The sequence below is a fragment of the Leishmania infantum genome, chromosome 27 (assembly GCF_000002875.2).
Source record: "Leishmania infantum JPCM5 genome chromosome 27".
Taxonomy (NCBI): Eukaryota; Euglenozoa; class Kinetoplastea; order Trypanosomatida; family Trypanosomatidae; genus Leishmania; species Leishmania infantum.
In genome coordinates this window covers 891,594-916,843 of record NC_009411.2, presented here as the reverse complement: position 1 = coordinate 916,843, position 25,250 = coordinate 891,594, and the positions used below count along the sequence as shown (strand labels likewise).

The following is a 25,250-nucleotide window of genomic DNA, read 5'->3' as shown; positions in this document are numbered from 1 at the left end:
ACGCGCTTCTCACACGTCCATACACTGAACTCCTCGGATCCACATCCACATCCCATGCTACTCCCTCTCTCCACGCACACGCAAACCGTTGCACATACACACAAATATGCGCATGCAAATAGAAGAACATCGATGCAGCGCGTGCTGACGCAGGACTGAGAGTGGAAAAGGGAAGTCGAGGAGAAGAGGGGCCTAAGCTGATCGCCCCCCCCTCCCCCTCCAAGTGCGTTCCTCCTGCACATTCTATCGTCTTTGTTAGGATGCGACGTACATTGCAGACGGCGAACAACGCCATGGGTGGGGGCCTCCCCATCCACCGTGATACCACGCGCAAGCCGCGCCTCGTGACGGAGGTGGGAACGTGGCTGTACAAGAAGGAGACCATGCAGAACTTCAGCAAATGGTGCCGCGAGCGTCAGGTGCGGGCGTACGGAAACGTGAAGATGACGTCGACGATCCACTTTGCCCGGTGTCTGCGCGCCTCGAAGCCGATCCGACCGGGGCAGGCCATCATCACCAGCCCCCTTTCCGCGTGCTTCAACTTCTTGACGGTCGCGAAAGAGATGTACGACTGCCCGTCCACGGCTTTTCCGCTGCAGTTGAACTGGATGAACTACAACGAGCGCTTGCCCTTCATGAGGAGCGCCTGCATGTACGAGTTCGCACAGGCTGGCTGGATGACGCGCATCGCCTCCCTCGAGGAATCCGTGTACACGCCATACGTGCATTACCTCTTGGAGGACACGCGCGGCCGCGACGGCATCTCGAATGGCATGGGCAAGGAACGCGAGGAGGAGAGCGGCGTGCTGGACCACTATCTGTCCGAGATGGCGACAGACGCCTGCGAAGACCCGGAGGTGTTCCTGGAGAACTTCTTTCGTGGGCTGGCGTGCGTGCACCTCCGCTCGCAGCCGATCGAGGCGGCCGCCGTGGAGGCATTCGTGCCCGGCACGAACTTCTTTAAAGCCAAGTCGAGCGAGATGTACGTCCCGACCCTCGTTCCCCTCGTCGATGCCGTCCCGCAGCTGGAGAACGGCTCGCACAATACGGTTCTCGAATACTACCCCTTCACAGATGTGGCGACACTTCGGGCGCAATGTGATGAGCTGCAGATCTCCTTCTTCGAGAAGGGCAAAGAGGAGCCGATTGTGGCGCAGGAGACGCGCACGGCGCGAGGAGTGGCACAGCGGATCAACCTGGAGAGCGAGTTGATGGACCCCGCACTTCTGGAGGGTGGCGGCTTTTTTGCCTTGCGCGCGCTGGAGCCGCTGGATGTTGGCGACGTGCTGTACCTGCGTCGATTCCCTGACGTGTGGAGTCGCGCCGGAGAGCGCATGATGGACGCGCAGGTGATGGAGGCGAACCGGCTGCTGTCGCGTGACGACGAATGATGGCATGTTGATATGTATATATACATGTATATATATATATATATATGTGTGTGTGTGTGTGTGTGTTGGGCGTGCGTCTGTGCGTGACTCTTCGGCGAAGCTGCAGTATGCGCTGTGACTGAGGATGCGGGGTGCTTGCTCTCACTGCTATTACCGAAAAGGGCAAACAACACCGCCCATTCCTCGATGCATCCGGCACGTTTTCCCTGCGACTCTTTTCTACTTCCACGCACACCTACACTCGCTCGCATCGCTCTCTGCAATCTCCTCTTGTGCTGGTGCCTCACCTGTGACACAAGAACCTTCTTGCATGCTTGTGCAGTCGCGCGGGTGTCATGCAAACGCACTCGCTGCCATTACCGTCATCTCTTCGCCACCCCCTTGGTGGTCGCACGGCGCACGCATTCTGCATTGCGTATCTCGAAGGAGCCCCACCTTAGGGCGGACCTCTGCAACACACTCACACGCACCCATGCGAGGGACTAGTAAGGCGCTCAGCCACCTCGCGTCCGCTATCGTTGTCAAACCGCATTCCCTCGCTGCTCCACGTCAAGGCGGCGGAAGAAAAGCGCGCCGGCACACGAACGTTCTTCTTTTCAGTTCCGCCGCATCCACTTCTCTCCCTCCCGCTACCCGTTCCCACCGCCTTCCCCCTCTTTTTCATCTCCTCCCTGTCTGGAGCGCTGAGACGACGAGGCTGGCCACATCGAATTCCTTTCCTTTCTCGGTTAACGCCATTGCCGCCGAGACAGGCCTCCTCTCCTCCGGCTTGCGACTCATCGTTCTCGATCGCATCGCATCCACGGGATCTACAACACAACGCAACACCACAAAAGATGAGGTGGGTGTCCTATCAGTCCAACATCTACAAGTATGGGCTCGTGTTCATGTGCGCCGCGTCGCTGCTGGCGTTGATGAATGACGGCGGTAGCACCAAGGAGAGTTGGGACTGGATGCGTCAGCAGTACGACCTCCGGCAGGCGAAGAAGATTCAGTAGAGTGGGACTGAAGGGACTCTCGGAGTGTGTGTGTGTGTGGGGATACAATGGAGGAACGCTGATCGAGTGGGGCACACGTGCGTCTTGGAGGTGAAAAGCAAGCACGTAGCATCATTGCAGGCTGGAACCTTCCGCTTCTCATCTCCATGAGCGCACTGTGTCTCTCCGCTTCGCTCTCCTCCTCTTCCCCTCCTTCTGTCACCGCGGATGTCGACCTCTTCCCGCCATCGCGCCGCTTCGCTGCATTTTCCCTCACCTTTGTGAGGGATGGCACGCACAGGCATACGTAAAGACGTGTGGGCAGACCGCCGCGCATTCGTAAACGCACACGCAGACACGTCAGGGTTTCCCCTTACTCTTGCGTTGTGCCTCCCCCATCATCATCACGATTTTTTTCGGTTGAAGTGTGTGTGTGTGCTCTTATTATCTTCGTTATCATTATCATCGCTGTTGATTTTTTTCCCCGTCACCGCCAACACATCAGCCGCAGAAGCCCCGAACAGACAAACACAGGGAGTGCACCCAACAAAGAGGGAGATTCAGAAAGCGATGGCGTGTCTCTTCAACTGGACAGCAACGCCCACCCCGGATCGCGAGCACGCGCGTGGATGAGGCGCTGTCAGGGAGAAAGGTGTGCTTACGGTCACTGAATTCGTACCACCCTCCCTCTGACATCCTTCGCGTTCTCACCCACACCGCATGCTGTGAAGCCAAGCAAGAGGCAAGCAGCACTCGATGTTCTCTAGTCGTTTTTCCTGTCTCCGCTTCTACGTGCCATGGCGTTTTTTTCTTTCCCTCACATCCCAGCTTCGCTCTCTCTCTCTCTGTCTCTCTTCCGCGTGGTGACCGATAGCTCAACGACCGCCAACGCGACGACCACCACGACCACACACGCAATACACAACGTTGCTTTCTGCATGAAAGCTTCCCACAAGGCGAGAAGCGCGCGCACCCAAACAATACCGCATACCTGAAAGGCAGCAGTGACACCAACGGCCAGGAGACGAGGCGTAAGACGGAACGGATTGTGGCATGCCGTCGTTTTCTCTCATCGTTTTTGTGTACACGTTGCTCTCTCTTTCTCTCTCTGCGTGTGTGCTTGCTCGCGGCCTACGCCGAATTTCTCTTGTGCTACGTGTGCTCACGCGAGCGCACCCGCTGCGTTGCGCATCTGATCTCTCTCTACTTCTCTTGCGCCGTTCACACTTGACCACCGACTCATACTTGTGTGCACCAGCACGTGCTTGCTCGCTGCACTCGTGCCTTCGCAGCCGCAGCGAAGAGAACCTCGAAAAACAGCTCGCGCAAGTCTTTTATCTCCGCTTGCCGATCGACACTCACCGTCTCGTCTGCCAAGGTGGCCGTAGTGTGTAAGCGGGGTACAGCCATCAGATCGGCTGCCACTTGAATTCCGCCCCCGCTTCCCCCCCCCAACACACACACATACATACGCACCAACCGACGCATGACTGACGTCGTCTTCGTGCATGTGTGTGCGTGGTGATTGAGTGTATTGTTCGTGTTGATGCACAGCACACAACTCCATGGAGACAACGACGACAGCAAGCATCGACAAGAGCGAAAAGGGCGCAAGCCGCTGTGAGGACGGCGTGATTGAACGGGCAGAGAGAGCGAGAGGGAAGGAGAGGAGGAGGGGGCACACGAATCTGTCAGTGCTCACGAGAATCAACTCCAATAAACCATCTCCCTCCGCGCACACGTATACCCACTGACCCGCCCCACACGCACACAGAGCGAGTCTTTCCTTCTCACACGCGGCCCCTTCCGCACCCACTCTTTCCCCGCGCCCCACTCCTCATTCCCCTGTCCGTGCTGGTGGTGCGTGAGCACTTCTGTTTTGTGGGTTCGCCTTTTTCGCGTCTTACCCTCCAATACGGACAGTGCACCTTCTCTTCCCCTCCGCTTGCCTCTTCCTTTTGTCCCTCCCCACATCACCGCTGTCGTACTGGCGCGACGACACATCGCGACGCACACGCACAAGTCCTTCCCTCCCTCCTCCCCGGACAGGAAGCGTCTACGTATACGTGCATACATATGTATCTATGCATGCATATAACCACACGCCAGGCCTCTTCCTCTAGTTCGTTTTTCTTCTCTTTCGTGCCCTGGCTTTCGTAGTCTCTCTCGCTCTTTCTCTCACGCCCACCCCGAGCGGCACAGCCTGTGCTAGACCTCGACATCCATCAGCTGCCCATCCCGCTCCGCCGCCGTGCTGCATATATGACAAACCCCTTTCTCGCGTTCTCCCTTCTCTCGTTGCCTTTCCACTTTGTTGCTGCCTTCTCCATCGAGCTCACGCACCGACTAACAGACACACGCACGCACGTTCGCACGGACGAGGTGGCGGCAGCAGTTATGTGCATTTTACAGTTTCACGTGACTGTATCGTCGTCGCTTCGTCTCTTGAAGCTCTCTCTCCACACCCCACTGCCTTCTCCCGCTTTTCCACCTACCGCACGCTGTTCTCTGTGTTGACCATCATCATCCTTTGTTTTCCTTCTTCTATGTATGTGTATGCGCGTGCCTGTGTTTGCATGTTGGTACGCTGCTTGGGTGTGGGTAACGCCCGTGACATCATCTCTTTGCATCGCATTTACATGCCTGGTTGCTTGAGCAGGCTTCGAATGTGTGCTTGCGTGTGCGTGTCTCATGTGCATGCTTACTTGTGTATGTACAGTGCGGCATTTGTTGGTTGACTAATTCGCTTGTGTGCGGAGCCACACACACACCCACACACACACGCACGCATCTCTTACACATACAGCACATCCACGGTCGTCAAGTAGCTGCTTCTTCTGCCTCTCTCCCTCTTTTTTTTTTTGTCTTTGTTTCGACGTCTTCCTTCTCTGCTTCCTGCTCCCTCGCTCTACACACCGTGCGTCGAGCACTCATCTATTCTCCCCTTCCCTAGCTCCTGTACACCGCTGTCGCGACCACCACCACCACCGCTGCTGCATCTGGCGTGCACCGCTTGCCGGGGGCCCTCCATGTAGTGGTGGTGCTGCGTATCTTTTTTTCCTTTCGTGCGTTTGATTGTCTGCCGTGCCAAGCCCCTCCTCGCTCATCTCGACTCTCTCTCGCTCACTGCATGTGCATCTCTTCGTTGGTGTCTCTCCTACTCTTCTCTCGTTTCGAATTCGTTTGTGTGCTCTTGTCTTGCCTTCATCTCTTTGGTGGCCGGCGCGTCTCCCTTTTCCTTCACGCCCCCACCATCATCTTCGTGTGCACTCCTGCTCAGCTCTTCTATTGCCGCTGCAGTGTGTGCGTGTGTGTGTACGTGTGGAAGGGAGGGGGTCTGTCTCTTCCCGCCAATCGCCTCCCACCACCCGCCGCCAGAGACGCGCTCGTATTTGCGATACAACCTCGACCCCCCCCCCCCCCAGCCGTTCTTGCGCTTCTTCCCTGCTCTGAAACGGTGCGTGTGCCCTCCGAAGCTACGGTGGCGCTGGTGTCGAAGCACGAAGAGGCCGGCACCGTCGCTGCTGTCTCGCCTTCGATACCGTCGTCTCTCTCAGTCGCGTCATCAAGTCACAAGGAGATGCGAGAGGAACCGCGGCGGCGCCGAGCCGAGGTCGCCGAAGACGTGCGCGTTCAGCAACATCGAGCCACGTCGGTGCCCACGTCCCCGCTGACGCCGCCGCTTCTGCTCCAGCGGAATCGAGAGGTAGTGGCGCTGGGCAACTACACATCGAGAGGGGTCGAGGGGTCTGACGAAGGCAGCGTGAGCACGACCGTCACCTCCAACGTGACTGACCGTTCTGGGCCCGCTGGAAACTGCAAGAGCGGAACTCCCCACTCCAGCAGCTCCCGCGTACTGGACTTGACGCCATTTGCTGAGAGCGCCGAGGACGACCGGGACGACCGCGGGAGCAAGTGGGACCGCACCGCCGCTTTCGGCATCCCCGCGCCAGCGACCTTGCGCATATCGACCTACCGCACGACCGCTGACATCACTACCGATCGCACGAGGAACAGCAAAAACAGCAGCAGCACTTGCTTGCATCTTGGAGATGCGTGGCAGGAGCGGGAGAAGAGCTCGCCAGATGCAAACACAGCTGCGATCCCCACAGCGGGAATGACGCCGCCTTTCTCAATCTCTCTCTCGTCCGACTCGTTGTCGTGCGCTATGCCGAGCGTGAGGAGATCCTCCCCCGAGCTGGTGAGACGCGGGAACGGCACGACACGACAGCTCTCTCGCAAGTGTCTACGGAACGCAAATTCGGCGTGCGGTGATAGCGGTCGCTGCACTGGACCTGTGGCGCGCACCACTACGCCGACGACGGCACCGTCTACCGCCCTTCTCTCTTCCTCTTACGTGGCCTGCTTCCAGGGCCACAACGCCATGCCCATCAGTGACAAGGACGGGGACAGCTCGCTGCGTCTCCGTCCGCGCCGATGCCGCGGCGGCAGCAGCTGCGGCTCGTACGAGCACTGGACCATGAAGCCGCGACTTAGCGGCGTCAACGAGGTTCTGCTACAGAGTGCATCTGCATCCGGCGAGCCTCAGCTATTCCGCCAGGCGCTCGCTGCCTTTCAGCTGTGGGACACCCTACTGCGCCTGGAGCTGCACAGCAACAGCGCAGGCGGCACGTACATGGTGCGGCTTGCAAGGCCGTCGTCCTCATCGGCGACGGCGACTTTCGCGGCGACCGACAGCGACAGCCATGGCGCCGTGGTGGCTGTGTTCAAGCCATGCGACGAGGAAATCGGCCAGGAGAGCAACCCACACGCGAATCGTGAAAGCGACCGCACGGAGACGTTTGCCCCCGGCAGCGGCAGCCGGCGTGAGGTGCTCGCGTACCTCCTCGATCACGGACACAACGCCGGGGTGCCGCCGACGCTGGAGGTGGCATCGACCTACTGGGCCGGGGTGGGTGCGACAACAGCCAACAGCAACGGGGGTGGTGGTGCTGCTACCGCGAGCTTGTCCACAGGCACACTGGGCGCGGTGGCAGGAGGTGGAGATGCCCCTGCGAACAGCGGCCTTCGGAGTTCACGCACGGGTGGGACAGACTGGAGAGGTATCGGCGCTGACGATGGCGACAGCGTTGCCGCTCGAGTGGCAGCATCTACGCACCTCCGGATCGGCAGCTTGCAGCTTTTCGTGCCTGGCTGTGAAGAGGCCGCGGACGTTCTCCCCGGCCACTTCGACGTCGACGAGGTGCACGCGCTTGCCATCTTCGACATCCGCACCCTGAACGGCGACCGACACGGCGGCAACGTACTTGTCTGCAACTATCACCGCTGCCGCGACGGAAGAAAGCCCGTCATGGCACGTCGTCCGCGGTGCGCCCGCCTAGCTAACGCTGCGGGGAGCGACGGGACTGCATCGTCGCCTTCGGCGTCTTCGACAGCGGCCCGATTGTCACCTGAGATGCCCGCGACCATCACCACGGCCAAGGAAGACGTTCCGCATTTGATCCCGATCGACCACAGATATATCTGTCCGTCCGGCTACGCCGATCCGGACTACGAGTGGCTGTCATGGCCCCAATCCAAGAAGCCGTTTTCGGAGCGCAATCTGAACTACATCGCCGCCCTGGACGCAGTGGCAGATGCGGAGCTGGTGCGATCAGCGCTCCTCGCACACAGCGGCGTCCCCACCCACGATGTGTCGACGCCGCGAACAAGCGCAGTCTGCAATGACTTTGAGATGGCGGAGGGGCAGCGAGACGCTGCGCTGACGTCGCTGACGCGCGATGATGCTCAGTATGCCAGAGCAGCCATGGGCTGTGCGACGGTTGACGCAGCGAGTGCAGCGCTCGCGTCGCGTCACCTTCCGCGGGAGTTTTTCGGCCGGGGTGCTGCCGCCGCGAGCTTGGACGATCTCACGGGGCTCCCGCCTCTGCCGACGGCGTCGACCAAAAGAGCGGTGGCGCCGACAACCAGTGCGGCTGCAGCACCCTGCGCGTCTAGGGCTGCAACCGCGAAGAAAAGCAGCACCATGGATGGTGGCGCTGAGGCCCCCTCCGGCCATCCGTATGTGAGCACTTGGGATCCAGCAGCTGTAGAGCTGATGATCAATTTCGATCGAGGCGATAGTTTGAGCACGGAGGCGATGCACAAAGACGCTGCTGCTGTCCGTGCTCGTGCAATGTCGACTGCGTGGTCGGCGTCTTCGTCCTCCTCCACTCCACCCCTTGAATCCTTGCATGCCGGACCACGCGAGCATGCATCCAACTCTGTCGCGTACGACAGGGACGCGGCCAACACGGCGGCAGAGGTGACGTGCTGCACGACGCGCCTGCTACAGATCGCAGCCCTTGAGTTTCACATGACGGCGTACGAGATCGGAAGTCTGTGCCGGCGCCCGCGCGTCACGCAGGCGTCGGTGCTGGAGGAAGTCCTCGAACAGGCGAGAGATGAACAGACGTGGGAGCCGGTCTGGTTCAGGCTCGACGATGTTGTCCGGCAGCGGCTCGCTGACCTCAGCACGTCTGGCCAGTAACGAGTCTGAGGCCTTCGAATCACGCGTTTGTGGGCGTGCCGAACAGCCGCCCCTGCCAGCGCTCGTGTCGTGCCTGCTGACCCATCTATCAACATCCTCGCCGACATATTGTCTCTCCATCTCTCTCTTGCACTGTTTTCTTTGTATTCTCCGATGCACCGTAGGTTTCTATCCCGGTGCGTGAGAAGGCGTGCGACAAGAGGGGAAGAGGGAAGGGGCGGGCTGCACTCAAACTTCTTGCACCCCCAAAAGAAACTGAGCACCACACCCACGTGCATCAGCATCTGTGTCCTTCTCTTCCACATCGGGTATGCCGGTCTTCCTCTCCCCGCTCTCCTCGCACCACTTATCGCTTCCTCCCTCGTTGATCCTTATTGTCGAACCGCTTTTCTGCACGCGTGTGTATGCGTGTGTGTGTGTGTCTGCACCACCCCCGCTTCTTCTCTTTCGTTTTTTCTCTGCCCACCCCCATCACCTTTCTACTGCTGGCCTCCCATACCGCTGTGTAGCATCTTGCTCGTCTTGCAGCTGCTTCGCGCGATCCGTTACCCTCCCCGACCCTGCCGCTACCTGAACTTTCTTCTGTCGCTGCTTTCTCGTCTCTCATGGACTACACTCTGTCCTTCAGCGCCCCTCCGCCTTTACGTCGAGCGAGCTAGAGGTGATGGCGTACACCCGACACTGCCCATACGTTTTTTTTTAATGTCTCTTTTTTGTTGTCTGGGGATGATCCTCGACGCGTGTGAGGGGCGCAGAACATTCTAAGGAGCGTCTTTGTGTGTCTGTGTGCTGGCAAACATGTCTCATCATCTCGATCCCTCATCCCCAGCCCCTTCCGTCTGTCTCTCTCTCCCGGGGGGAGGGAGGTAGGGAGACATGCGTACCAGATATGGTGATACCGCTTTTTCTGCTTCTTCTTCGGCCCCCCCTGCCGGCGAGTGGGCACACACCTCCGTGCGTGGCGTCTCACGGTCCCGTACCTCCCCCTCCCCCACTCTGTGGCGAAAGTCAGGCAGCCCCCCACCCCTACCCCTGCCAGTGCCGAGCCGCTTCCGGTGGTGACAGGGTCAGGTGCCTACCCCACAGGGGAGGCCAGCGCGACTCCTGTCCGCAGCCAGGCCCTGGACGGCGTGTTGCTGGAGCGGCCGGCGACTGTGAAGGCGCTTGTGCCGTCCGCGCGATGGGCCAAGCGTCAGCGCGGCTCGCGCGCACGCCACCCGGTGCTCGCTGCCTGCTGGCGGGGAGCCTTTATGCGACCCCGAGGGGGTGCACCCGGTGGCGGCGGGCGGGTGGGTGGGTGGGGGGCACAATGGGCGCGGCTGCGAGGCGGCCTGCGGGGCGCGGGTGGTGTGCCGACGTTGAGGCGGAGGCCGCGCCCCGGCGACTGTGGCGGCGCATTGCCGGGAGGCGTGTGTGTCCCGCTGCTTCGCGCCGCGCGATGACGGTTCTGTGTGGCCGGGCCGGGGGCCAGAGTGGTGGTGGTGGTGGGGGTGGCTGGGCTCGTGCTCCATGGCGGCGAATGACCGCGTTGAAAAGCGAATCGTTGTTTGCGGCCATCATTGCCTGCGCATGTGTTGCTGACGTCTCTCTACCGCCCAGCGTCTCTTTCTCCCCCGCAGCTGTGCTTCAATATCTGTGCGTGTTTTGGCGTCTGCGTGCTGCGGACTCCCCACGCCTCCCTCCCCTCCCTCTGTAGCCGCTCGGCATGACGGCATGCGGTGGTGTGGGCAGGGTGGTGGAAGAGAGCAAGGCAGAGGGAGCGGGAAGGAGAAGGCGACGACTGCCTTGCATTATAGTAGCACGATTTCGTGTGTGTGTTTATGGCGTCAATGTGATGGCGGCTCGTTGCAAAGGGGGAAGGGGCGGGTGGTTGAGGGGCGGAAGATGCTGCGCATTTACGCGTGGGCGAAACTTGAAGGGGCTGAAAGTCTTAACTTGGATGGGTGTGTTTGTGTGCATCAGGGCGAGGTGGGGAGCGGGCAGTGAGATGCACTGTGAAATGGACGGCAAACACGCCCTCTCCATCACCGCCCCATCTACTCGCACACATCGACGCTCACCTTTGCTTCATTTCTGTTCTATCGAAACCGTCACAACAAAAAAAGACAACGTGGATGCCAGCAAGAGCAGTAGCAGCATGGCGAGCGCAGTCAAACAGCCACACATGAACTACCTTGTCACGGGCATGGCGGGGGTCGTGTGCACACCCCCCGCTACTACTGCACATCGCGTTGCACCGTCCCTCTCCCCCACCCTGCAGCGCTCCGTGCGCCGCGGACTCACTAGCGTGCAGGAGACATGGAGAGGGGAACGTGGCGTAGGGGAGAGCAGATGAAGGGCGACAGTGTGTCTTCCTTCTGGCTAGCTCTGCCCCCCTTCCCTGGGAACCTTTCGGCGCGAGTTTGCGACGTGGAAGGCTGTGGGTAAGAGTACGCGCAGCTCTGCGTGCGGGTGCCTCCCCTCTGACCATCTCTTCAGATTCGATAAGAGCACGCATGCACAGACAATCATTCCCATCTCCCTCTGCCCTCTTTCTCACGCTCTTTGCATTCACGTCTTCATTGCTATCACGTGTGGTGCCGCCTAGATCAAACACATGTGCTACGGGGTCGGTGTGCCTGAGAAGTGTGCGTGACTACCAATCTCGCCTCTCTGCTCCGCCCTCCTCCTCCTCTTCCCTCCCGCTGGCAGTCGGTGAGATGAGCTCCGCCCTCCCCTGAAAGAGAAAGCTCATCGTTGGACGACATGTGCAACAAGGGCCAGTTGACACCCCACACTGTATACGCCATGCCGGCGTCCCCCTCGCACGCATGCCGGACCGGCCCCGGTGGCGTTGTAATCCGTGCATGCACGCAACCCACCTGCGCATGGACTCGTCATCCTGGATTAAGACGCCTTCATTCCGTTGCTCGCCGAGTTCGATGTGAGAACCTGATGCCCTTCAATCAGGACGGCACCACAGAGGTGTCATTGGGGGACTCCGATGGCTCACGTTGCTGCACCCCAACGCAGCCATCATGCGATTCTTGCGAAGCGAAGGAGATCGCCCCGGTGCGTGCATTACGCAGCTCAAAAAGACATGACGCAGCAGGCGCCTGCAAGTGGCGCTTCGAAAAGCTTCCCTACCTGGCGGGAGGAAGAGAAGCCGAGTGAAGAGAGCCGCCACCTTCTCTTGGAACGAGTTGAAAGTGATCGGGGAGTCCCCAGCCCCACATCGCCCTCCACGAGCCCCGGACTCGAGCTCCAGCACACCGAAGACAACGTGAGGATTCTCATCAGCGTCTCCTCGGCGGCGTACAAGACGCTGGCCAACGAGGCTGTGTCGGCTCGGGAATGCCGCTTCATCTTGCTAGAGGTGCGAGCTGAGATTGCCATACGTGGCACTAAGTTTACGGACGCCACGGAGCCTCTGCTGCCGTGTAAAGCGAGCATGCGCTGCTGCGGCTACACTGTCATGGCCGTTAGTCACGCGTGCAACACAGCCGAAGGTTGTGTTGGCGGATGCTGGGGGTGGAAGTGTCGGGCAGCGCATGCAAGGCATTCGGGGGCACCACCACGTGGCGGCAGATACCCAGCCTGTGGCCCCGCGTAGCCCCATATCCGCGATTGCCAGCGATCCTCCGCCGAAGGAGCACACACAGCAGTGTTGTTCGCTCATGCTACTGAAGCGTCGGTGCAGGCAAGGCACACGTGCGCTGGCCACATCATCAGCATCTTCAGGAGGCTTGGCAGCTTCAAGGCGGGCTCTCACGCTGATGGACACAGCACTCAGAGCGGATGGCAAACCAGCTCTCCTCCAACGGGCGAGGCCGGTGAAGCGAAAAATGACGTGCTCCCGATGTGCGGCAGCACAGAACCCCCCCCCCCCACCCCCGGTGCGTTGTTTGCTGCTGCTCGCGTGAAAAACGGCGAGTCGATGGCACAGGATCCAGCGTCTCGAATCACGGAGCATTCGCTACCTGGCCAGCGATGCGATCAACCTGTACTTTGGTCCCGAGACCAAGACCAGCAAAACCTACCCGTATCCACGCTGACCTGTTGTGTGCGCGATACGCGGAGACGGATCGGAGATGCTGGCGCAGTTTCTGGTGACCGCAAGAAGAGGACAGCAGCCGAAGGAGAACATGCATGTGCTCCTCACACCTCGAATACGCGACATCTTGCTCCCGCACACGTACCCGGCTCACAGCCTTCTTGGGTTTGACACTCCTCGCCATGCTCCTTGCTCAAGGAGTGCTTGCGATGTGCTTTCTTCGCGCTGCCACTCGAAGTCCCTCTCGGGCTCTCTTTCGACTCTTGCGAGCGCATTGGAGGCAGGCCCGCCCCGGCCCACCTCTCCACCAGGCCAGACAGGAAAGCCCAAAGGATGGACGGTCCAGCACTCTTGCGAGTAGCGGAACAAACAAGAACAACAACAACATGCGCATACCGTACGCGAATACCACCTTGCGTTGTGAGGCTCGGCGCAGGCGGCACAATCGCATACACGCCCTCCGTGGGCGATGATACGACTCTGCGTGTGCCACTGCTGACACGGCCGACTCTCTCTTTCCTCCACGCTGCCCCCCATCCCCTCCCCTCTTCCCTGTTCTCTCTCTCACGCTGGCGAAGGAAAGGAAGTGCTGCTCGCTGCACACGTATGTACGCTTCGCGGCGCGTCGCCTCTCACCGCCCCACGCTTTCTCGATTATTAGCTGGTTTTGAATCACTCGCAGCTCACCGCCGCCCCCCCTCCCCTCCCTCGTTCTGCAGTGCGTCGTTGTGGGTGTGCGAGTGTGTAAGGAGTCGCGTCTTTGCGTCGCCACGACCACTCTAGCAAGAGCATATCTGTACACTCTTCGGAGCCTTGCCCGTTGTGCCTGTGCGCGTGTGTAGCTCATCTTGTCTCCGTTTCCCTGGCTGTGCACGTTGCGATAACAATTTCTCGCTACTGTGATGTCCGCCACGACGTCCGCGCGTCCGCCAGGGCGACGCTCTACCCAAATGTACGGGGTGCCGTCTACTATGACACCCGCCGATGTCGCCAGTGCAGCAGGAGCAACAGCGGCCCCGCCCTCAGAGGCCGCCTTCCACGCTGTCCTGCCTGCTGAGGATGGCGGCGTGTCGCCGCGCGGTCACAACCCTCCTCGGATGCAGTACAAGTTTATCTCTAAGCCACCGAGCCCGCAGCCCGCCTACAATCGCATCGCCGACGTGAGCGTGAATGTCGCGGGCAGCAGGTCGCCGGCTGCTGCTGCTGCTGCGGCTGCTTCCACTATGACCATTCGTGGGCTGCGAGGGCGACTGAGCGACGGCACTGTTCACCGCAAGCCGTACCCCTTTACAGCGGCGCAGCCAAGCGCAGGAGGGCACAAGGGCACGGCGCGGCCGCTGCTGTCGCGCCACGGCCGATGCCTCTCTCGCGCGCGCACAGGTATGGCAGTCTCAGCCTTGACAGCGGTGTCTTCTGCCTCGGGTGCTGGAGCCGATACGGCGACGACGGAGTCGACGCGCATGGTGAAGGAGGCATCGCTGCGCAATACGTGGGCGGCAAACTTCAACAACACCGCGACTCTGCGCGAGACGGTGAGCACGAGTAACGGGGCCTACACCGCCTTCGAGGAGGAGCTCGTGCGAGAGTTGAACGAGTTACGGCGTGCGCCGGCGGCCTACGCGGCGGTTGTCGAGCGAGAGGCCACGATCGGTGCTCCGTACGTCCAGGAGAACGATCTTTACTTCTGCGACGAGAGCGCGGCCGAGAGCGCGGCCGTGGAGTTGCGCCGCCACCTGGAGGAGCAGTACTGCCCTGTGCAATGCGAGGTGGCATCCACTGCCAGCTCCGCCGTGTCGCGGGCTATGATGCAAGCCATGTCGCCGAAGAAGGGTATGCAAGCCGGTCAGGAGAAGCGCAGGAGCAAGAAGGCTCTCGACGGTCCCCCATCATCTCCAGCGCTGTCCACGGGTGGTGGTGCGAGCAGCACCGCGCGACGGCGCAGCGGTCGGCCATCGCCAGCACCCCAGCGGCACACCACGGGCTCAGGGGCTCCCCACGGCGGGGGTGGGCCGTCGCCGCGGCGGTGTACGATCTCGTCCGATCTCCCCGGCGGTGGGGTTACGGTGGCGGGTGTGTCTGCTCTGCACGCGACTCCGGCAACGCTGCGCAATCAAGGACTGCATGAACTGACCCTCTCTCAGCTGCGCCATCAGTTTCGTTGTCAGCAGCGCTACCGCGCCGCGCTGGAAGTGGCGCTGCGAGACATGAGAGCCTCTCAGAGGCAGGCCGAAGCGGCGCAGCAGGCGGCGTGGGCCTCCGAGGCCGAGAAGGCGCTGAGGAAGGGCCGCCGCCTCATGACGACGAACGCCTTCAACGTGAACATGGGAGCCTCCTCGACGCCACAACAAAACAACACAGGCGAGCCGAGCGTGCCGTCGGTGGTGCCACACAGCCACAAGAAGCTGAGCCATACCAGCACTGCCAACTCAGCGATGCGCACAAGCGGCTCCTCGGAAGATCCCGTTTCGCTGCGCCGCTGCGAGGACATGGCGCAGCTGCGCAGCATGCACGAGGCGCGCATCCGGCACATAAAGCAGAAGCTCCGCGACGTCCGCAACGCTTGTAAGCGCAGCCTTGCCGCCGCCAATATCGTGCTCGACGCGGTGCGTGCTCTGCGCGAGGCACAACCAGCGCCGCCCGTGCAACGCCACCGTGGCCTCTCGTTGGCCGCCCACGACACAGCTGTAATGTACTACGGCGACGAGGAGCGGGTGGCGGCGCTACAGGACCTCTACGCGGTATCGCGTGCCACGCTGGTGGGGTTGGCCGAGCACCCTGGTGCACCTACGGCACCCCTGCTGACGCTAGAGCAACTCTCGCGACGGCTGGAGCAGTGCCAAGTAGAAGAAGCGAAGCCTAAGATCACGAGCGTCAGCAGCTCGCCCGGCCGGCGCAGTCGCTCTGAGGACGGAGAAGAGGGCGACGTGCGCGAGCGGAGCGGGACGGAGGCGGCGCCGTCGTGGGTGTTGCCGTTGCTGTCGGAGGAGGCCTCGCTTCTCGCCAACGTCGCAAAGAATGCATGCACGACGTACGGCTACATATCTGGCGAGGTGCACGGGCTCCACCTGCAGGTTGTAACCGGGAGCCCACGCTCCCTGCTGCTGCAGATGATCCTTGGTTTACTGACCCCTGTTCTGGACCTCTCGAACCACAGTCTACCGCAGAGCAGCGGCCAGGCAACGCAGAGGGCATCGACACCGGCGACGGCAAATAGTACCAACGCAACACGGTGCTACGCAGGAGTGCGCATCGAGGGTCATGCGTACGCGGCAGCCGGCGCACCCACCGGCACCAGAGACGCCGCGACGCGCGCAGACTTGCCGCAGTTCCAGGTGGTGTCATCGCAGCTGGGGACGGGTGAGCGGGACCGCGCCGATCAGGTGCCGGCGGCGAGGCTGAGCAAAGAAGAAGCGCAGCTCGCAGCTCCTGAGCACAAGAGCAGCAACAGCGGCACTGACGCCATCACGGACGCGCCCCACGCTCAACGAGCTGCTGCTGCTGCGGCGCAGCGGCTGTGGCCTCTCCTGTGGACTGGCGCCTACACGATTGGGTGCGCCTGGCAGCAGGTGCGTGGCTGGCGCGATGTACCAACGTTTGCGGAGGCGTGCGAGGAGCGGCAGTCGATACGGTGTGCATCCTCCGGTACCCTGAGCAGCAGAGGGGCTGCGCCCCCCTTCACAGAGGAGGCACACACTGTCACTTGCACGACGCTGCTGTTTGCCTCCGGCTTTGAGGAGTACGAAGTGGTGCGTGGATGTCATCATATGAGTCCGGCAGCGACGCGACGCGTTGTGCAGAGCCCGCCAGTGACGGTGTGCGATGGCGGCCCGCAGAGCGCCAGCCACGGCGGCAGTATTGCGGACTCGGTCGAGGCGCGCCGTGCCGCGGTGGACGTGCACTCGACTCTGGGTGTGACACTGCTGACGCCCACCATGCATCCAATGCATATACACGCCAGCGACCCGTCGTGCCGCGCTGTCTGCGTGGCTGTGCGTGTGCCTTACACCTCACCAGGCTTCTCCTTCACGCACAGCTCCATGTGCGCAGGTGAGGATGGGCGAGTGTGCAGCGGCGGCTGTCGCGATCCCTCGATCCGTATTGTGGCTCAGGTGACTCGTCAGTGCGAGCTGACACCGCCACACCCAACCACGTGCACGGCTGAGGTGCTGACGCAGCGAAGTCCTGTGGACCCATCTGTTTGGCTGGTGCTGGTTGACACAGCTGCTACCTTTCAACGCCACGCCGCTGCATTCACGGACAACGACGGTGCCGTCTTGAAAGCAGACGCGTCCCCCGGGACGGGCGCGACGACGATGTCTGCTGCGAGCGCTGCCGTGCCGCTTGCCCTGCACATCTACGCAAAGGACATGAACGACGCGATGGGCGAGTTCGAACACGTTGCCTTTATCCGCATGCAGCAGTACCCACAGCCGCGCGAGGTGAATGCCGGCGCTGTCGCCATCGCCGCCTCTGCTACGCCTGCTACGCCCGCTCCCTATGTGCTGATGGAGCCGGAGTGGCGCTACCTTCTGAATGGTCTCGCCTGCGTCGCTGCCTCGCCTCTCTCGACGCAGACGGCGACGAGGCTGACCGCTACTTCTCACACGGCGGCGCAGGCATCTGTGCTTACGAAGGTGGCCAGCGCCACGCCGACCGCGAGGTCGGTGGGGTGGGCCACGCTGCATGAGCCGCTGCTTGGCAGGGATGGCGTGTTGCTCTGCCCGCTCTCTGCGGATCTTCGGGAGTCGGAGCGGTGCGGCGACATGCTGGAGGCGCTGCGAATCCGTCAGGAGACGACGATTAGTGGCAGAGACGGCAAGGCGGCTGGAGCTGCTGGGCGTGTGATTCGTGTAGCAGTGCAGCTGCCTGCTTATTCCAATGTACGGTGGTGGCGTCGGCGCCTGATGAAGCTGCGTTGCCTACAAGAAAAGCTAATGGATGAGGTGGTGGCAGAGGGCGACGAGCAAACCGCCGCCTCGACGGCGCAGTCGCCAAGCGCTGCCTGTACACACCAAGACCGCTCACCAGAGTCGCTAGCGGAGGGATGCCATCTCCCCGCAACCGAATTCGCTCCGCCGTCGGATGATGGGCATGCAGACGCGAAGGCCACGCCCCTCGGTGCGAGCAATGGGTCAGGAGAAGCTGCGACATCAGCGGCTTCTGTGACGCCGATCCTTGGATCTCCGTGTTCATCCGCGAACCCAGCAGCGATGGATGCGGAGGCTGGTGCGGCCGTAGAAGGCTCCTCCTCCGCTGAAGTCGCCTTGGAGCCGCCCAAGGGGAAGGGTTCAGAGAAGAAGAAGGTGAGCAGCGACGGCAAGCGCGAGGCGAAGAGGTCCCCAACCTCGGCTGCAGCAGGTAGCAGTGGAGCGAAGGCGCAGGATAGACACTCGCCCTCCAACGTCGCTCCTTCCGGCATGTCAAAGAAGAAAGCGCAGGCGCTGCACAAAGACAGTGACGGCGCCATAGCGTCTTCGACAGCCGCCGCTACCGCGGCAGCTTCCACGGGATCCTCCCTGGCACCCACGCAGGCGCGCCTTTGCACGCTGAGCGTTAACACGGCACCCAAGCTTCCCGAGAGCGGTGCGCTGCGCGAGTTCGAGATCATGGTGCAGCGTGCTGCAGGTGCCACACTTGTGGCATCCCGTAGCGGCAGCGTGCAACCGTGCCTGCAGCCGTCGTTAATCTCCATCATCGGCCTTCGAGAGCTCTGCGCGCAGCTGCACACCGACCTGCAGGTCTGGGAGGCGCACCTGAGGCGCGTACGGCCCATCCTCTGTGGCGAGCGCGACCGCATAGCGGCGGAGATAGTGAAGAAGAAGGGGAAGGAGCAACTGCGCCTGCAGCACGACCACGAGGACGTGGTGGGCGAGCTGCAGGTGATTGAAAGGGGCGTAGCGTCATTAAATCAGGCAGCCACGGCGGCCACCGACGCGCTGCGCACACGCGAGCGCACCCAGATGCTGCGTCGCGCTCGCCTCATGCGCATCACTGAAGAGCTGGCCGCCATCGAGTCCTCGCCACCGAGGTTGGCTCCGAAGGATACGAGTGACAAGGTGGTAACTGCACCGCTACCGTCAACACCACCGCCGTCTGCAGCGCCGAAAGTGACGCTCCGTTTCTTCAAGACGGAGGGGGTGGCTGCCGGCAGCGGTTGTAAAGCGGCCTTCGCCGTCGCTCGTCCTCCGCAGCACCTGTCCTCACAGCGGGCTGGCGTGCTGGATTGCACGATGCGCGAGGGCGCCCCCAAGCCCTCGGAGAGGGAGGCGGGTGAGGTAACGCTGACCCCGCAGCCGTCGTCCGCCCATGATGCAACGTCCTCCTCATCGCCTTTGCAACCGCTCGAAGGCGACGGTAATAGCGCCGCTGACGTGTACGCGGCGACCTGCTCGATACCGCTGACGTTTACCGGCTGCGCCACACTTTACATTGACGGCGAGGTCGCTGTGACGTGGCGAGTGTGAAGTCTCCATCGCCGCGTAGGCTGCGCTGCCCAAGACAAGTGGATTGGTTTCTCTCCACGAATCTGTCGAACGCCCCCACAGCGCGAGAGGGTGAGTGCGTGTCTCTGTGTGTGTGCTTGCGGCTGTCCATCTGTGGATCGCAGGCATGCCGTTATACCCGTGTACGCACGCTGTCTCTGCGCTTGTGCGTGTTCGCGTTTGCCTGCCCATGTACTGTTAGGCGTCACCTGCTTTTTCTGGTTGCCTTTTCGGCTTGTAGTTGTTACGTGGCAATGGACACCTGTGTGCGTGTGCTCAGCAGTCTGTCACGCACCTGCCTCGCCACCGTCTGTCTTGCATTCTCCTGATCTTTTTATTCTTGGCAAACCGTGTGAGGCGAACGTGCATTGCATTGTTTCACCTTTTTCCTGTACTTGCTCTTCCTTCCTTCAAGGAGCAGCAGCAACAACCATGTACACTAGTTGATGTCGCCATCAAGCCTGTTCCGTTTTCTTTCTTGTGTGTATCTTCAGCCGGCGGGTGCGTGGGATGCCCATGCCTTACCCTTTACATGCTTTCGATGCCTGCGCAGACGAATAAAAGCTCAAAAGATGTATGTCTCATGGAGTCGGTGCTGCTGGGCGCGCACACACGCACACGCGCTGACACACACAAATAGCGCTCCTGTGCGCTATCGTTGTTGGACAACGCTTTTTCGACCACTGTCTCTCGTTGATGTCCCCCCCCCTTCCCGCCTCTCTCCTCTCTTCGTCTCTTTCTTTTCTGCTCATGTGCGCCGTCCGTGAGTCGTTGACACAGAGGGCAGCGGACAAAACGTGCTTGCTGCGCGTCGATGGCACGCCAACGCGGGCGTGGGCGAGGCGGAAAACATGGATATCACTGCGACGGCGTGTGCGTGTGTATGTGTGGCTTCCTTTTATCTCACCACTCAAGAGGAGAGCGAGGTTCTTTGCACTGCACATGACTGCTCACATCTACCGCATCGCCATGATCCTTGTCTCTGCCTGCCTTTGCATACCACCAGTTTGCCCCTCCCTCCTTCCACACACACGCGCACACCCCCTCCCTACTCGCTTTCTTTTTATCGTCGAATGGGTACCACCTTTTGCTCCTTATGTCTCGTCGCCCAGGCACCTTGCCCGTCACCACTTTCATTGCCCCCAGCCTTTCCCCCCACCCCCGCATGTATTCATCGTCTTTTCGCTGCACAGCTGTCGATCGCTCCTTCTCCGTCCCATCTCTTCGCTACCCCCGACTCCCCCAACGTCTCTCGGAGCATCGTCACTTTCCACAGGACATCCTGTCTTACACTCATCCCAGACAAAACAAGCCCGCGCCCTCTCCCTTATTCTCGTTGCACGTCGCACCGTTGCAACTCTGGGCTTCCACGTCTGCCGCTCTCGATATTCAGAAGCACGCAACGAAAGGAGGGCGTCGTCTGCTCATCCAGCGCCGCGCCTCAGCAGAGGCACCGTGAAGCAGCGCAGGTCGGCGTCACGTGATGCTGTTCTTGTCCATGTGATGATCGTCCTCGGAAGCCTCTCCAAGCACATACCTCCTCATCGTATGCGCACAGAACACATCCATCGGCCACCCACCCACCCACCTCCACCTCTGCGCCCGTGAGGCTCTGCTCTGCTGGCCCTTCCGTACCTCCGCTTCCTTTTCCGTGGTCCCCCCTCGCCTTCCCCCTCTTTTTTCTCTGGTGCATCCAGCGCAGGGTGCGTCTCTCTTTTTCTCCACCCCCTCCACTACCCCGGGGCAGTCCTGTCTGTGGCGCTCTGCGTGTGCGCGTGTCTGTTCCTCCGTGCGTCTCTCTCCCCGCGCTCTCTCTATCCACATTCTCTTCGCCCCATCGCACACGCTCGCTCACACACCGATACCCACGCGCGCGGCAGAAGAGGCACACCGCCATGCCCAGCGACACCCTTCAGATCAAGCTGTCACAAGACAGCCTCTTCTTTCCATTGCCCTTCACAAACGCCACCATCGATAATGTCGTGCAGGTGAAGAACATGCTGCCGGTCGTGCAAGGCGACCCGAAAGCGAACGTCATCTCGTTCAAGATCCTGAGCCGGGTGCAGAACAGGTACTCTGTTCACCCCCCTGTCGGCTTCATTGGCGCTGGTGAGCACGCCACGATCATCTTCTCCTTCAATCCCGAGCATGTCAAGATGGCCAAGAACCCGGAGGAGCGCGAGCTGCCGACAGAGGCTACAAAGGACGCTATTCACGTCGACTTCGCTGTCGTTGACGCGCAGTCGGTGCAGACGGCGCTGGCGCATTGGGTTCCTGGCAGCAAGGAGACGAAGACGTCGCGGGAGGTCGTAGCCGACGCTTCGCGGTTTTGGAAGCAACGCGGGCAGGTGAAGAAAAACTCGCCGACCACGATGCGCTACAAGCTCAGGTGCGTCTTCGCGACGCGCAACAACGTGCCCGACAGCCTTGTGATGTGTATGAAGGAAGAAGGCGGCTGCTGCAAGCCGATTGCGGATGGCGCCGCGCCGCTGCCGAGGACTCGGCCTCCCGTGACATCGTCGACGCAGCCGCAGAACACAGCCCCTCCGGAGGCGCCGCCGCACCGCTACTCCGAGAGTCAACGCACCACGCCGACTACGCGGTCCCCGCGCAGCGATGCCTGTTACACTCCGTGTGCAACAGGTCCCCCGCGCATCTTTACAACGGGGCCGGGTGCGGCCGCGGCCGCGTCGGCGCCGTCCGCCTCTCCACCGTCTTCGGCACCAACACAGAAGTCGAGGACTTCCGCCGGGTCTACTTGTGGCGACATCACACTGAAGAGCATCGCCGAGCAAGTAATGAACTACAAGCTCTCTTACAGGGCGGTGGGCGTGCTGCTGTTCCTCACGCTGCTATGCGGCCTGCGGGACCAGTCCAACCTCCTGACGTGGCTGATTGCGAAACAGTAGCATTGCGCCCGCATCCGCAGGTGAGTGCACAAACGCACCGCGTCTTTCAGCTGCGCTACCCATGTGTGGACATGGCGGCGATTCGTGTCTTTGTGTGGCCTTCGCGCGCACTCGCTCTTCCTCTCTTCTCCCTCTTACGCTGTTAGCACTTCCTATCCTTGGTGCGCTCTGGCGTTGTCTCCTTGTCGAACGCCCGGGGCCGACTCTTTTCCGTCCTTTTCATCGCTTCTCGACGCCCCGACTTGTTGTTGTTTTCGTTGCCACGTGTTGCTCTGTCTTGCTCCGCCACCCCCTCCCCCTCTCCTCATTGGGCCCCACGCATCCCTCGTGCGCACCGGCGTCGTCGCTGCTGGCTGCTGTTGCTGCTGCTGCTGCATTTGGGCACAAATGTTGTGCTCGCAGAGGGGATACTACCGCTCAAGCGAAGAGTCGGGATTCGAGGAGGGAGTGGGAACGGGAGTGCGGAGACTGTCGAGTAGAGAATAAGCGATCGTGACGTCGGGGTGTGAGAGGTGTAAGCGTGAGGGTGGGGAGGGTGGGGGCCATGCAACAATGCCAGTGCAAGAGGGGTATACCAATATCGTGTTGGATTTTCCCTCTTGTTTTTCTTTTTTGTTTTGCTTCGGCGCCTCGTTCGCGTCGGCGTTTTGTGTTTCCGCGGACGTCGGTGCACAGCGGCAGGTGTGCTCCACTTAGTCAGTCTCTACATCTGCTGTGTGCACTGTGCGACGAGGAAGCACACATGACGACCTCCTCCTTCCCCCCTTCCCAAAGAAAAAAAGAAAAAGGGACAAGAAGAGGCCATGTCACTGGGCGGTCGCAAGTGTGCGCTAGCGGCAAGCCGTATGTTGTCTTCTCTTCAGTTGCCGAGCTAGTACAGACTCGTCTGCCCTCAGCGCAACCCACCCACCCCCTCCTCAGCTGGCTCTGGCTCGGCAAAGATGGCACCAGAGGAGGAGGTAGATGGGGTGTTTCGTTAGTGGTACCATCTACCTAGATGCACCTGACCCATCGTGATAACGGTGATGGTGATGCTTTTTCGGGCAGCAGTGCAAGGAGAGACTGACCGGACGTACTCGTGAGGCTATACAGGCTACTTGTCCGTGCCCTTCTCCATTTTTATCATTTACGCTCGCTTGGTGCGATCCTCCCGTTCTTTGTTTGTTTTCCCCTGTTGTGCTTCTCTCTCCGCGGCCCGCCCCCGCCCCTCCTTCCCCTCCCTTCTTCGTCTTCTCACAGTCTTCCGCATTTAATTTTCGTGAGCGCCTAGTTTTCCTTCTTGCTCATCTCCACCTCTTTGCTCTTCCTCTCCCCGTGCCTCTCTCCTCTCCCATACGCATACACACGCCTGCCTCGATGCCAGCGCCTCGCGGCTGTCAGTTTGTATGGCTTACTTTCTTCGTTGCACTCATCAAAACTTCGAAGAAACACAAAAGGAGTCGCGGGAGACGCGCAGCGGAAGGAACACTGCTTCACCTTGCTCCTTCTCTGTTTTCCGCCACTGTGTCTTTCCTCATTTCCCCGCGTCTGTGTTTCTTTTTTGCTCTCCCTGGTGATGGGGGCACACACCTCCGTGCGTGGCGTCTCACGGTCCCGTACCTCCCCCTCCCCCACTCTGTGGCGAAAGTCAGGCAGCCCCCCACCCCTACCCCTGCCAGTGCCGAGCCGCTTCCGGTGGTGACAGGGTCAGGTGCCTACCCCACAGGGGAGGCCAGCGCGACTCCTGTCCGCAGCCAGGCCCTGGACGGCGTGTTGCTGGAGCGGCCGGCGACTGTGAAGGCGCTTGTGCCGTCCGCGCGATGGGCCGAGCGTCAGCGCGGCTCGCGCGCACGCCACCCGGTGCTCGCTGCCTGCTGGCGGGGAGCCTTTATGCGACCCCGAGGGGGTGCACCCGGTGGCGGCGGGCGGGGCGCGGGTGGTGTGCCGACGTTGAGGCGGAGGCCGCGCCCCGGCGACTGTGGCGGCGCATTGCTGGGAGGCGTGTGTGTCCCGCTGCTTCGCGCCGCGCGATGACGGTCCTGTGTGGCCGGGCCGGGGGCCAGAGTGGTGGTGGTGGGGGTGGCTGGGCTGATGCTCCATGGCGGCGAATGACCGCGTTGAAGCAGAAAAGGACATAAAAAACCAAATTCTTTGGAGCAATTCGCGAATCTGTGAACCCCAGGGGTCGATCTTGCTTATACGTACGAGCGGTCACGCAGCAAGGCACCCTTGCAGGTCTCCCGCCAATCAAACGGGCGTATGCATGTCTGTTTAGTTACTTCTACTCTGCCACCTGCTGCCTCCTCCCCCCGATTTGTCTCCTGTCAATCCCTCCACTCGAGCACGTGCACACACAGACACACAGAGACATAAAAGCGCTGCTTTTCCTAGCGCTGGGCAAGATTGCAACGCCACTCGTGTCTTCCTCTGCCGATGATCCATCACATACGTCAGCCACTCGCATGTGACATATTGCTGCTACCACGAGTGTTGCGGCTGCTGCTCTCTTCGCCGTCGGGCGCGTGTCGTTCTCTTGCCTTTGGTGCTTCCCTTCTGTGCTCGCGTTCACCAGCTGACCACCGTGTGACGTCTCATTCTTGCGGCTCGCATTGCTGACCTGCTGATTCTTCAATTCACAACCAGGTTTGCTTACTCGCTTGTGCCCACTGTCAGCGTTAGAGTTGTTTGGCAGTTGCACGCCTCCCCTTTCCATATTGGCGTGCCGCTTGCGTTTTTCGCCGCACTCGTCTGTCGCTCGCGCGAGTTTCGGGCTTGTCCTTTGCCTGCCTCTCGTCCTCGAAGAGGCGGACGAAAGGGTCCATTCCGTGTGGAAGACACCCATACGCGCGCGATCGAGGGGCCTACTTCCCCCTTCCCCTGCATAGGCGCACCGGCACGCGCTCCTGTCGACAGCCACGCGTGGCATCTTGCTTTTCGTTGTCGTCTGCGTCACATGCGTGTCTGCTGCTGCCAACACCGGGCGACTGAT

The 25,250-nt window shown here is 61.0% G+C and overlaps 5 protein-coding genes across 5 annotated transcripts; all 5 read left to right on the top strand.

Moving 5' to 3' along the window:
* Positions 1-260: 260 nt before the first annotated feature.
* LINJ_27_2080 (conserved hypothetical protein) lies at positions 261-1,391 on the top strand (the record flags this gene model as incomplete). The annotated part of the gene is made up of 1 exon (XM_001466408.1): positions 261-1,391. One exon carries the CDS (start codon positions 261-263, stop codon positions 1,389-1,391), a length of 1,131 nt encoding a protein of 376 aa, XP_001466445.1.
* Positions 1,392-2,227: 836 nt separating this feature from the next.
* On the top strand, positions 2,228-2,389 carry LINJ_27_2070 (hypothetical protein, unknown function; the record flags this gene model as incomplete). The annotated part of the gene is made up of 1 exon (XM_001466407.1): positions 2,228-2,389. One exon carries the CDS (start codon positions 2,228-2,230, stop codon positions 2,387-2,389), a length of 162 nt encoding a protein of 53 aa, XP_001466444.1.
* Positions 2,390-5,498: 3,109 nt separating this feature from the next.
* On the top strand, positions 5,499-8,858 carry LINJ_27_2060 (hypothetical protein, unknown function; the record flags this gene model as incomplete). The annotated part of the gene is made up of 1 exon (XM_001466406.2): positions 5,499-8,858. The coding sequence occupies one exon, from the start codon at positions 5,499-5,501 to the stop codon at positions 8,856-8,858; it is 3,360 nt and encodes a 1,119-aa protein (XP_001466443.2).
* A 4,935-nt stretch (positions 8,859-13,793) lies between these two features.
* LINJ_27_2050 (conserved hypothetical protein) lies at positions 13,794-19,355 on the top strand (the record flags this gene model as incomplete). Its single annotated transcript, XM_001466379.2, has 1 exon — positions 13,794-19,355. The coding sequence occupies one exon, from the start codon at positions 13,794-13,796 to the stop codon at positions 19,353-19,355; it is 5,562 nt and encodes a 1,853-aa protein (XP_001466416.2).
* Positions 19,356-21,268: 1,913 nt separating this feature from the next.
* On the top strand, positions 21,269-22,282 carry LINJ_27_2040 (conserved hypothetical protein; the record flags this gene model as incomplete). The annotated part of the gene is made up of 1 exon (XM_001466378.1): positions 21,269-22,282. The coding sequence occupies one exon, from the start codon at positions 21,269-21,271 to the stop codon at positions 22,280-22,282; it is 1,014 nt and encodes a 337-aa protein (XP_001466415.1).
* Between the last annotated feature and the right edge of the window lie 2,968 nt (positions 22,283-25,250).